Source organism: Hylobates moloch, unplaced genomic scaffold (assembly GCF_009828535.3).
Source record: "Hylobates moloch isolate HMO894 unplaced genomic scaffold, HMol_V3 SCAFFOLD_11, whole genome shotgun sequence".
NCBI classification, from domain to species: Eukaryota; Metazoa; Chordata; class Mammalia; order Primates; family Hylobatidae; genus Hylobates; species Hylobates moloch.
The window spans coordinates 37,713,290-37,726,918 of NW_026652286.1; the positions used below are offsets into that span (position 1 = coordinate 37,713,290).

General features: G+C 35.6%; 1 protein-coding gene across 4 annotated transcripts in view; it reads left to right on the top strand.

Moving 5' to 3' along the window:
* SBF2 (SET binding factor 2) overlaps window positions 1–13,629 on the top strand; it is a 513,021-nt gene that overhangs the window by 251,615 nt on the left and 247,777 nt on the right. For all 4 annotated transcript variants that reach the window (XR_004250226.2, XM_032166635.2, XM_032166637.2 and 1 more), the window contains exons 4-6: window positions 1,000–1,122; window positions 2,294–2,404; window positions 3,632–3,737. Coding sequence is in view for 3 of the 4 variants with exons in the window: in XM_032166635.2 (XP_032022526.1) it covers window positions 1,000–1,122; window positions 2,294–2,404; window positions 3,632–3,737 (340 nt within the window). In the remaining variant the exon portion in view is untranslated. The remainder of the gene's footprint in view (window positions 1–999; window positions 1,123–2,293; window positions 2,405–3,631; window positions 3,738–13,629) is intronic.

Below are 13,629 nucleotides of genomic sequence, written 5' to 3' on the forward strand. Positions count from 1 at the left end.
CTATATCTATATATCTATATCTATATATATATATAAGATTTGCCACTTAGCCATTTTTAAGTATTCAGTTCAGTGACATTAAGTACATTCTGAAATTCAGTTTTGTATGTAAAAATGTTCTCTCAGCCAAGCATGATGGCTCACACCTATAATCCAGCACTTTGGAAGCATAAGGCAGGAGCATCACTTGAGCTCAGGAGTTTGAAACCAGCTGGGCAACATAGGGAGACCCTGTCTCTACAAAAAGTAAAAAATTAACCTGGCGTGGTGGTGTGTGCCTGTGATTCCAGCCACTTGGGAGGCTGAGGTGGGAGGATCCCTTATGCCCAGAAAGTTGAGGCTGCAGTGCACTGTGATTGTGCCATTGCCCTGCAGCCTGGGCGACAGAGCAAGACCTTGTTTCAAAAACGGAAACAGAGTTCTCTTTTCTCAAAATATCAGCATTGTTGCTTATGAACAAAAGCAGTTTAGAGCCAATTGTGCTTTACTGCCAAGAGCGTTGAGCACCAAGCATTCTCCAAGCCTTAGAATCCTTGTTTGAGAGAGTGAGACAAGTAGAAAAACCAACATGAAAATTAGTGTCTTATTTCCAAAACGGATCTTCTTTTGAAAACTGACTTTTCATTTAAATATCATTTTTTAACTTTTCATCTAAGTGAGTATAATTTTTAATTGGATCACTATTTAAAACAATTTGAGCATGTCTTATTTGTCTTTGATTCACTCAGAAAGGAAATGCTCAAATAAAGTTGTGTTATGTATCTGGAGCTTAAGGAGCTTTTCAAAAATGAAATAAGTATTCCCTGCTTCATAATTTGTCTACTTTACTTTTAGAATGCTCTTAAAGTCTATTCTTTATTTGTAATTTGATTTTTTTAATTATATTTTATAATTAATTTTGAATTTGCATAAGTTATATTTAAGGTGATGTTCATCTTTTGTGAATTATGAACCTAGGAAATCCCTTCTGTTTGTTGATTTCAGTGTCTCGTTTTCTAGGGAACAAAGAAGGAAGAGATTGAAGGTGAAGCAGAGGTGTCTGGTTTAATTCAGCCTGCAGAAGTGTTTGCTCCCAAAAGCCTGGTGTTGGTATCCAGATTATATTATCCAGAAATTTTTAGGGTAAAGAACACATAGTTATCATTATTAATTTGCATTATTGTGGGAGTCTCTTGAGTGAACCATGGTACAAGTTCTTTGGATTGAAAATATTGTTAGATTGATTTAGGAGTTCATCTATGAAATACAGTTAGCGTGAACAGAAGAAATATTTTCATGTTGGATGAAATAAATACCTGAATAAGTTAATGTGACTACTACAACTTCTAAGGATATAGTGTTTGTTTTAAAATAGGTCCCACATTTATTGAATCCAGAATGTATACATCCTAAAGAAATAATTTGATTACCTGTAGTAAATGTAAATGCATGAGTGATTTAACAAATTCGTGTATGTATATTCACCTTATGAGGAATCAGGTTCAAGTAAATAGGGTGAGTGTTTGAGATTTCAAATAATTCTGATCATACTTCTGTCAAAATAGTCTTAAAATATTGCTTCCAGGTATCTTCTTGTTTTAGAAACACAGAATTTTCAAACGTAAGAGGAAATTTTTATTCATTTGTAGATATTTGTACTAAGATACAATTTCTGTAAAACTTTTCTAGAAATTGAGATTATTTGTGTTATAAAAGAATTAAATTAGTGCCAAGATTTCAATGACAATGGGTAACTCCAAGCAAATACTAAGTTTTCAGAGTCACAAATTTTGCTATACTGAAAGATTCATAAAGATTGCATTATGTCTATTTTACCACTTACCTCCTTCTGAACTCAGTGTTAATCTTACAATCTTGTCTCTGTTTTGCAATGCTTTCTTAAAATTCACGTGTTAAATTTTTCTGTAGAATAAGCATTCCGGATTTATAAGAACCACCAAACAAGATAAAATTTCTAAGTTTTTATCTTGAGATTTAGAGTTTAACAAACTAAGTTGAGGCAAAAACAATATTAGCCCTGCAGATTTGCTAGAGTAGTTATCAGAGCACAAACGTCTGTTTTACAAATTGTGGATTTCTGCTTTCTGTAAACTCATCTCAGAAGCTCATTTGGAGGTTCTGGTTCTAAGGAAAATTTAATAAACTTAATTTTTGCTGTTTAAAATGTATTCCATGTTCACTGTATAATATACTTTACTAGGTTCAAAGAGAAATTGTCCTAGAGCAGATGTCATAACAATTTATTTTTAATGCTTTTTCCATGAAATAATTACATGTATTTATCTTTTTGCAGGCTTGCCTGGGTTTGATCTATACCGTGTATGTGGACAGCCTGAATGTCTCCTTGGAAAGTCTAATTGCAAACCTTTGTGCCTGCCTTGTCCCAGCGGCTGGAGGGTCTCAGGTAAATAGAGTAGAAAGAGAGGTGGAGAAGGATTGTTCCTCTTCCCCTCTCCTCCAGTTAATTTAATTTATGGAGAAAGGGAAAGAAATAATTCTTTAAATATTTTTGTTTTAAGGAAGATCCTACTTTAGTTAAGCATTGTCCCCATGGTCTGCTTTCTAGATACTCAAGATTCCATTCTTTTCTTAGGTCATGAGGTTAATTTTAACACAGGGTTCATCTTTCACATAGCATAATTAGAAGTCATATTTTGTGTAACTTGAACTGCAGTTTGTATTTTCTTGGAAATATATTAAGTTGAACTTTTAAATGTGCTCTTTTACCTTTCTTACTCCTGTATATAGTTACACCTCATTTTTATTAACCTAAATTGAAAAATGTTGGAGTGAGAAAAATTAGAAATTAAGAAATTAGACATTAAGAAAACTCTCAACACAGTTCTTCGTTACATTGTAACTACTTATTAATAGATTCATTTATTCTGTATGTCTTGAGATTTTCATATTTGTCTCTAAAGTAGAAAAATAAGAATCTCTGCTGCTATGATTTATTTATTGTTTCTTGGTCAACCATACTTTTAAAAGAATAGATTTTTTCCTTAAACCCTAAAAATGAATAGTTGATAATTTATTTTGCTTATTCTGATATAATATTAGGGAAGAGGACAGCCTTCTAAAAATCACATTGTTTTCAGTCTGACGAAGATCCTGCTTATAGTGGGATTGGCATTTCTTTTTCTTGCCCTTCGCCTTTTTACTTCTCTTCTATCTTTCTCATTGTCTTTTGTCTTAAATTTTTTATCCTCCTTTTTTTTCTCTCTCTCTCTTGCTCTCTCTTCCTTCAATCTTCTACCTCTGCTCAAAGGGCAGAATATTAAATGTGAGTTTGGTCACAGATGGGTCTAAACTTGAATTGCTTTATGAGCATTTATTAAAGTTGTTGACTTTAACATTTCATTATTTTTTAGCCAGTTATGATTATCAATGATTTTTGTGTCTTATCTTTACTAGATTTTGAACTTTCAACCACTGAATTTCCTTATGCCACTTAAGTATACAAAGAACTTAAATGTTTTGGGGTATACATTGTTGCCCTTTATATCTGTTAATTGGATCTTATATGGTCGTTTGCTCTAAAAATGAACATCGAAGGTATTTTTATTTTTTTTAAAATGTCTGAAATTGTGTGTGTGTGTGTGTGTGTGTTTGTGTTTCTCCCATTCTACAGAAGCTGTTTTCTTTGGGTGCAGGAGATAGACAGCTGATCCAGACTCCTTTACATGATAGTCTTCCTGTCACGGGCACTAGTGTGGCTCTCCTGTTCCAGCAATTGGGTATGTCTTTTCTCCCATTTTCAATGTCATCTTGTAGAAGCCTATGATTAAAGAATTTATTTTAAGTCGACATCACCTCACATGAATCAAGAAAATATTTTTTAAACCATTAAATATTTTATATATAGGATATATATAATTTTGTGGGTCCTGATCTTACCTAGTGTTCATTCTTTTTAAAAATTTTAACCCAGGCCCCTTTTTTCCTTAGGTCAGTTAGACTTTTAGAAAGTAGATGAGATGGGTGTGGTAGCTCATGCCTGTAATCACGGTACTTTGGGAGGCCGAGGCAGGAGGATTGTTTGAGCCCAGGAATTTGAGAACAACCTGGACAACATAGTGAGACCCCATATCTACAGAAAAATTTTTAAAACATTAGCTGGGCATGTTGGTGCACACCTGAAATCTCAGCTACTAGGGAGGCTGAGGTAGGTGTATCACTTGAGCCCAAGAATTTAAGACTGCAGTGAGCTATGATGGTGCCACTGTACTCTAAAATAGAAAAAAGGAAAGTGGACATATTTTCTTTATGCTAAAAGATGAATAGATGATATGTTTTGCGTTTCCATAGATGAACTGCTTTTGTAGAAACCTTGTCAGATGGGACTGTGAGTCTCATTCTTCTCATCCCACCATTTATATGAGGACTTTATCTCCAATTTTTTAGCAGTGGCTAGGATGAAAGATTGGGAGGATTCTAGAAAGTGTCCACTGTGCATTGGACAGCTTTTACATTATTTAATAAAAATATAACTTAAAAATGAGGATATTTCAAACCAGGGCTGCCCAAAGATTCCTATTTACGTTACCTCTGACTTGTCCTTTGTATGTCCTGCCTATGAGTGTCCCACTCTCATTGTTCTCCATCTGTGTTTGTCTTTTCCTAGTTGTGCTGAAATCTTCCCTTCCCTAAGGTCCATACCCTGCCTCTTCATGGAATTCTTCATTTCTTGCACAGAAATTCTACCCTCCTGCTTCCCTCCTGTCTCTTGTTGAATTTTGCTTGTAGTTTTGCTTTTTATCTTACCACCCTTTTCATCAGTGTCCCTATCCATATTCTTCTGCTTTAACTTCAATCAGTGAAAGTTAGAAAGCCTTAGAGGAGATTAGTATAAATATAAATAGAATCTTCTAATATCTGAATTAAAATGAGTGGTGATATCAATTTCAAAGTAATTTTTCCAGCTACATTTGCCTCTTCTCACGCCAACTCTAAAATAATATCTCCCTTTGGTCAAAAGATACAAGACTTCAATTAGGAGAAATAAGTTCAAGATATCTACTCTGCAACATGGTGACTACAGTTAATAACAATGTATTGTATACTTGAACATCATTAAGAGAATGGATTTTAAGTGTTCTTACCACAAAAAAAGTATGTGAAGTAATGCATATATTAATTAGCTCAATTCAGCCTATCTGCAATGTGTACATATTTTAAAACATCATGTTGTACACTGTAAATATATAGTTTTTGTCAATTAAAAAAATTACATCTCCCTTCTAGTGCAAGTTTTTACTCATTGAGCATAGTTAAGCCTTAAAATATTTAAAGCTATTTTCTTTAATTTCATATTAAATAGATATTTAATGCATATCTATCTAATATGACGTACATAATCCCTTCCTGGTGGCATGTCTCCAAAGAACATCTTGTTGATTACATTCTCCCTCCACAAGCTTTTGGAAATTAACAAAAAATTTTTTTTTGGAGACAGGCTCTTAGTCGTCACGAAGGCTGGAATGCAGTGGCATGAACACAGCTCACTACAGCCCCCAACACCCTGGGCTCAAGCAGTCTTCCCTCCTTAGTCTCTTGAGTAGCTGGGATGATAGGCACATGCAATCATACCCAGTTAATTTTTAAAATTTTTTTTGTTTTATAGAGACAGGGTCTTGCCACATTGCCCAGGCTGTTCTCAGTCTCCTGGGCTCAAGCAGTCCTCCCACTTTGGCCTCCCACAGTGCTGGAATTATAGGCATGAGCCACTGCCCGCAGCCTGGAAGTAAATTTAGTAGATTCATGGACTACCTGCAGCTTGTCTGTGGTCCCTATTAACCATTGACTTAATTGATTTTAGCCAAGAACCATTCACCTGACCTTTTTTACTTTAAAAAAGATTGTATACCTCTAAAGGGTCAATCAAAGCAGAGGTTTACTATGAAAAGGTATAGAAGGATATGACACAAATGAAATTATTTCACATTTCCAAATGTGAACTTAATGAGTACCTTATAAACCTCTATGGTCTTAGTTTTACAATGAGTTGTGAGGGGGGAGGAGAGGAGGAGGTTGTAACCAGCATTTAGCGCCAAGGACCAGGGATATTAAACATCCTGCAGTTTGTGCGATGTTTAGATACCAGAAGCATTTTTACCCCCAATACCATTAGCATTCCCACTGGAAAAAACGAAAAAATACTACTGTAGATAAAGTATAAATTTCTAAAACCCAGAGCTCTCTTCCAGTAATGGTGGCCTGTGTAATTCAGAATAATCCTCTTAACAATGACAACTTGAAAAGATAAACAAATATAAAGAAGATCCGCTAGATCAGGCACAGTGGCTCATGCCTGTAATCCCAGCACTTTGGGAGGCCAAGGCAGGTGGATCACTTTAGGGCAGGTGTTCGAGACCAGCCTGGCCAACGCGCTGACACCCCGTCTCTACTAAAAATAGAAAACATTAGCAGAGCATGGTGGTGGGTGCCTGTAGTGCCAGCTACTCAGGAGGCTGAGGCATGAGAATCGCTTGAACCCAGGAGGAGGAGGTTGCAGTGAGCCAAGATCATGCCACTTCACTCCAGCCTGGGCAACAGAGTGAAACCCTGTCCCAAAATAAACAACTAAAATAAAATAAAAATAACATCTGCTTGAAGGCGTCAGAGCCAGTAAATAATTGCCAAGCCATGATCCAGGAGAAAATGAAGTGAGCCAGACATTTGGGACCATTTTTTCCTAAGGGCACTTGTTGATTTTGGAAGAAATGGCTGAGAAGCTGCTCAATACTATTGATATCTTATGAGGAAGAGGGAAAATTGGAATTTAAGTTTTAACAAGATGGATTTTTTTTTATGAAGCTCTCATAATTTGAGTTGAGACCATAAAAGGCCACAGCCTGGGAGTGGGTAAATCAGAAGTAGATTGGCTCCCTCGGGAACTACAATACAGCTAGAAATCACTTCAGTTTCTTGAGTTGGATTAAGGTAATCCTTGATGCTACTGCCTGTCCATCTCATAGAAGTAAAAGTATATCCTCCCTGAAACAAGATAACTACGTTCTAGACCTCCAATTTGTCTATGAGTTTTTATATACCTGTACTCAATCAAAAATAACCAGAAACGTGAGGACCAAAACTATATGAAAGAAATGCAAAAGAAACCATAGACAATATGAAAGAACCACAGGGGCTCTAGCAAATAGAGTTATCAGATGCAGTTATTAAAATAACTATATTTGAAATAGTGAAGGAAATAAATAGTCAAGACTGAGAATTTGGGAGTGACATTAACCAGATAGAGGAATAGGAAATTCCAGCCCTCCCTCCCTGACAGAAACACTGATTTAACAAAGATTTACTGACAAAAATCCCTACATGACAATTCCAGATTCTAGTTAAGAAATTACAGTACCTCAGACTTGCACAAAGCAGAGAATAGCAGCATTGAAATGTGTAAGTAGAGCAATTTTAGGTTACCTGTATCAGCCCCTTCCTCAACTCTCTCAGGCTTGGGGGTACAGGGAGGAGGGAAGAGTGGAGCTTGCATCCCAAATTCTGGCTGTTGAGCAAGCTGCCTAAGGGACTTGTTTCTGTGTGCCTCATTGGAAGCACAAGCAGGAGCTGACATAGTTTGGATGTCTGGGGTGGCTGAGAACAAAGAAGGGGTTTGGGGAGACGCTTGCTGTGACCTGCACAGCTTGGTGTGATTGGAAGAAGGCACACAACTTGAGGCTTATCAACCTTGGCGAGAAGCGGGAGGAGCATTTTGTGTTGAGACTTCAGAGTGCTTCTCTGAGTACTGGTAAAAATGTGAATGAATTAGACCTCTTATTCATGGCTAATAGAAATATGAAATGGTACCACTATCTTGGAACACAGTTTGACTATTTTTTTTAAAGTTTAAAAATGTTCATAAAAATATTTGTATGTGAATGTTCATAGCCATTTTATTTATGGTAGTGAAAAACTGGAGACAAACTCAGTGTCCACCAGTGGTAAAGAATAATAGATTATGGACATGGATGAAGCATCTGTGGTATGTTCATACAATGTAATACTACTAAGCTAAATGAAAAATGAATGGCTGATACACGCAACATAGATTAACCTGAAAATAATTATTTTGAATGAAAAATGTCAGAAAAATTATATACGGCATGATTCGATTTCTCTAAAGTTCTAAAAAATGTAGTCTAACCTGGCCGGGCGCGGTGGCTCACGCTTGTAATCCCAGCACTTTAGGAGGCCGAGGCGGGCGGATCACGAGGTCAGGAGATCGAGACCATGGTGAAACCCCGTCTCTACTAAAAATACAAAAAAAACACAACAAGGCTGAAAATGTAGTCTAATCTATGGTGATGGAAACAGGTCACTGGTTGTTTTGTGGATAGGAAGAGCGAGATTACAAAGGGACATGAGGAAACTTTCTGGATGATATTTGTGTATACAGTCTTGATTGTGGTGATGGTTTTATAAGTATGTACATAAGTCAAAATGTATCACATTCTTAAAAAAACTGAAAAACATATATTCACACCAAAACTTGTACACGAATGTTCATAGCAGCATTATTTATAAGAGTCAGAAAGTGGAAGCAATCCAAATGTCATTCAGCTGATGAATGGATAAACAAATTGTGATACATCTGCACAATGGAAAATTATTCAGCCATAAAATGGAATGAAGTATTGATACGTGCTACAACCTGGGTGAATCTTGGAAACATGTTAAGTAAAAGAAACCAGGCACAAAAACTGTATATTATATGATTGTGTTTATGTGGAATGTCCAGAATAGGCAAACACATAGAGGCAAAGCAGATTAGTGATTATGAGGGGCTCGAGGGATGGGGCCGTGAGAAATAACTGCCAGTGAGTGTGGGGTTTCTTTTGAGGAATGAAATTCTTCTACAATTGGATACTAATGATGCTTGTACAACCTCGTGACTACACTAAAAACTACTGAATTGTATACTTTAAAATGGGGAATTTATGGTATGAGAATTAAGAAAAAACGTTACTGTTAGAGGCTTGTTAAAAGAACTCAGGAGCCATCTTGAAGAGGCTCACAACTGATTTAAGATGATAGAATTTGAGCTTCAAAAATTACAATAATTGCAGTTGGTTGAAACCCAGCAAATATTTTAAGATCCATGAATTCATAATATTAAAAAGGGATTGTCACCTACCTCAGAATATGATAAAGAACAATTTATCTTGAAAACTTATCAATAAAGAAAAAATGATAACCAATAGTAGTTGAGGGCAATTATCTTTTTTAGAAAGTCTTCTAATTAATAAAGGTGAAAGAAATGATAGAAATAGAGTATCATTTTGCAATCCTCAATGAACCAAGATCTAAGTATCAACAGCTGTTACCACAAAAAGAAAAACAAGCAGGTATTATGTGCCTAACCTTACCAAACACTACTTATTGTTTTGCCAAAGGGATTAAACCTGAGTCTAATCACAGAAAATGTAGAAAATAGAGGAACACATTAAACTGCACCAAGAGAATGTAATTACCAAAATCCAGGCTGTTAGAAACTCTCTTAGTCAAATGTCCCAGGTTCTTTAACAATCTAGAGGTTCCTCAACCTTGAGATTGAAAGAGATTTAAAAGACATCCAACTTTTTAATAGAGTGAGACTAAGCTATAGTGTCTACGGATGTACTTTTGGGTGATAAAAACTGCCTATAGAAAAAAATCAGGAAAGTGGATAATATTAAATAAAAACATGGTTATTCTTGGCAGTAGAGAGGAGATTATGATGGGGGGGTACATAAAACGGGCTTCCAGGGGCTTTTACTTTTGCTGGCAAAGTTCTTTTTCTTGATGTGGGTGGTATTTTTAAGATAACTTATTAAGCCATACATTTGATTTGTGTGGTTTTCTCTATCTGTGTTTTATAATAAAAAGATTTTTTTAACTTGTAAAATTATTTATGTCCTTTATGTGCATACCTAATTTTTTTAAACCTTAAAAATATATATTTAAGCAAAATACAGATTTTATCCTTCTCACATAACAAAAAGTCTACATACAGGTAGGCAGTCCAGGGCTGATGTGTATTGATTCTGGAATATCTTCAGGGATGTTAGGGAAATTCTATCCTATGCTTTTCTCCCCTGTTTGTTTATAAGAAGTTTTTCCTAAAACTTACATGTCTTATTATTCTTGTGTACTATATATCTGGCATAATGCCTCAGGTACAAAAGGCATCAATGTTTATTGAATAAATGAAAGAATGCACTAGCTATGAGGAAGTGGTAATCATATTGTAGAAGATTTTTCTGTGGACTGATGAAGTGTGCCGGAATACATAATAATTGGTCATTTGAAGATCAAATTTTTATTATTTTATTTTACTCTAGTATTTTCAGCTTCATTATCTTTTGCTTGCATGTTGTAAATTCACTTTTTTCTGGGAAAGAATGGGGAAAAGATAAGGAAGCAAAGCAGAAAGAAAGATGCAGTGCAGTGTGCAGAGTTGTTGTTTCCAAAGCATATGGTGGTGATAATTCTATATAAAGGCATTCTCTTATCACCAGTCATTTTGTTTGGACTTTGTCAAAGGCCAATATTAGGCCATTATCAGAGTTCATGAGCTGGGTTGGCAGTAGTGGTTGTAGTGGATTTTACAAAGCACAGACAGGAAGCAGATAAGACTATAAGATCCTTTTGTAGCCTTGACTAGTTTTCCTGTGAAAGGTCTAAATGTAGTGATAGCATTTCCTTTGTTCTTCTCTCTAAGAATTGTTATGATAATGAATTTGTTTTTCACAGTTTAAAAGGTCTCTGTGTTTTTCTGAAATAATTATATGGACTCTGCCATTCCAAGCTTCACTCCCTACAATTTCCGTTAATCGCCTTCATCTCTTGTTGACTGTCTTTTGTTTATTTGGTTTTTGGGGTTTTTTTGGTTTTTTTGTTTTTTTTTTGGCAGCCTATGTGAACTATTTTTGTTTACCTGAGGATTAGTGTTTTCAGTGTACTAACAATGCTGGGATTTTTAATGTTAATAAGTTTGTATTCACAGGAACTGGTTTTTATAGACCCTGTGATATTTTAATCTAATCCATACCCGTTTAAACTTGAGTGTCCCTCCCTGCCCCAAATAATCTTGTAAAATGCTCTTGACATCTTTTGTCATGTCTGTTCATGTGTAATTTGGGTTTTACTAGAACGTGTTCTAGTTTTAGAATATGTATCCAACAGTTTTCACAGTATACTCTTTAATAGACATTTTTGAAAACTGACTAAAATGATCCTGGGCCATCAGCTATCCACACTTTGTTTCCACAGTTAAACCACATTAATCTTGTATTATTTGTGTTTGTACCTTTTTCTATGCATACTTTCTTTTTACTTGTCCATGTTTAACTTTGGCCAGTTTTTTATTAGCCATTGATGGGTCGATATGTCTCCATTGATGATCTCTGATATTAAATATAGGTTTTTTTTTAAAGTTCTTAAAGTTTTTGTTCAGTTTGTCTTACAAATATTATTCTTACTTTGTACATAAAAGTTATTAAAATGTTGACTGTAGCCATTCCTTGCTATTCAGCAAGTTGTTTCAGTTTTAAAATGCTTTAATGGAAAACCTTTGGTAGTCTCACTTTTGTCTTTCCCTGGAAAAACTTCTCTCTGTAATACTATGTGATTATTTTTGAAGTGATAATGTTACTGGCAGTGAACCCATAGGGGTCTGCAGCAAAAATTGTTGCCTCCTCAGAAGGGGGCCTTAGGCAGAGTGAGAGACCAAGGCAAGTTTTAGAGCAGGAGTGAAAGTTTATTAAAAAGCTTTAGAGCTAGAACAAAAGAAAGTAAAGTACACTTGGAATTGGGCCAAGCAGGCAACTTGAGAGAGCAAGTGCACGGTTTGGCTTTTTGACTTGGGATTTTATAGGTTGGCATGCTTCTGGGCAATTGCATTTCTCCTCCCCTGATTCTTCCCTTGAAGTAGGCTCTCTGCATACACAGTGGCCTGCTAGCACCTGGGAGGGGCTTCACGTGCAGTGTGTTTACTGGAGTTGTACACATGCTCACTTTAGGCATTTTTTCTTTACCAATCCAGTGTTCCTAGAGGAAGGTCATATAGCAGTTAAACTCTGCCATTTTGCCTCTTACTGCACCTGCGTGAGCCCACTCACCCAACTCCTGAGCTCTTATCAGGAAGCTGCTGATCACCAATTTCAGGTATTTCTATCTATTGGGAAACTGCCCTTCCCTGGCACCACTATGACCAATTATTATTTTAGAGAGAGAGTTTAACAACTTACCTGACCATCACCTGATGGTTGCCTGACATTACTGGTTGGGGTTGGGCAGGGGAAGGAGGTTCTCCTGCTCTGCTTATGTCTGTCTGAATATCTACTATAACAATAAGAACATTTGTAGGAGCCTTAAAAATAACTTACGTTCCTAAAACATAAAGATGAAAAGATGCCAGAGATAAAAATGAAAGCTTAGGATGTGTAAAAAATGTTTTCTTTAAAAAGAAAATACTGATTGGTAAATTGCTGAACCATCCAATTAATGCATCAATTGTAGGATAATTTTTGTCCTTTTTACTTAAATGATCAACATCTAGGGCCTCAGATCATGTTTCTGTCTTAGTTTTCTCAGCTTATTCATATAGCATTATTACTTGTCTTAATCTTATTCTCACTTACAAGGGGAAAAAATGAAGTAGTCTTTGTTTTCAATGTTTGACTTTGAAGGAAGCTTGCTTATTTTTCTCATATTAATCTGTCTTTTGTCATAAGGGTCTGTCCCAACAACAAACTTATCAGGGTTAAAAAAAAATTTAAAGAAAATATATTTCCTCTCCTATCATAAAAACATAGTTTGCAAATTTGAGTACACAAGATTTTAAACTATTACTAATAATGGCATCTTGTGCCCTCTTTTACTAATTTATTAGTAAAATTTATTTAATAATTTATTAATTATTTTTTGACAGTTGAATATCAGCTATGTTCTTTGGGGATTTGAAGCAAATTAAATCTTGCTAGCCCATTCTGGAGCACTTTTCTGAAGAAACTGCTTACCACGTGTACCATGTGCTTACCTTCAGAGGCCTAAGGATCTCTAACGAAAACTGTTCCAATGTAATTTCTTCTAATAAATGGCATGGAAGTCTATAATAAAGTTCCCATAATGCCCTCCTGCTTATATTATGGTAGAAGTATGTTTTTTTCACCAAATGTTTACAAAGCCATTATTATGTGCCAGCTCCTGAGTTAGTCACTGGGGACATAAAGATGAACAAATCACAGCTCTTATCCCAGATGTACTTTTAGCCTCATGGAAAAACAGGTATCGTTTTAAAACTATAGTAGAATATAATTAGTGCAATAATAGAGATACCAAGAGCAAACTCTTACTTGCTAGAAAAGTGGAATAAGGGCATTCTAGAAGGAGAAGCATATTTAGCAGTATAGGAAGTTATGAAAGGCCTTCATGGAATAGTAAGATGTTTGGTGAAGCCTGAGAACAGGGTTGTAGGAAGTAGTCAGAATGTTATTAAGAAACTGATTGCTTTTCATTTCAAAATTAAAGATTAAATATTTATGCTAGTTCTATAAAGAAACCATTGTAAAAATATCAAACACTGACAGTCATTGACCGATTGAGTCCTTGTTGACTGGTGTACTACGCTTGCTCAAA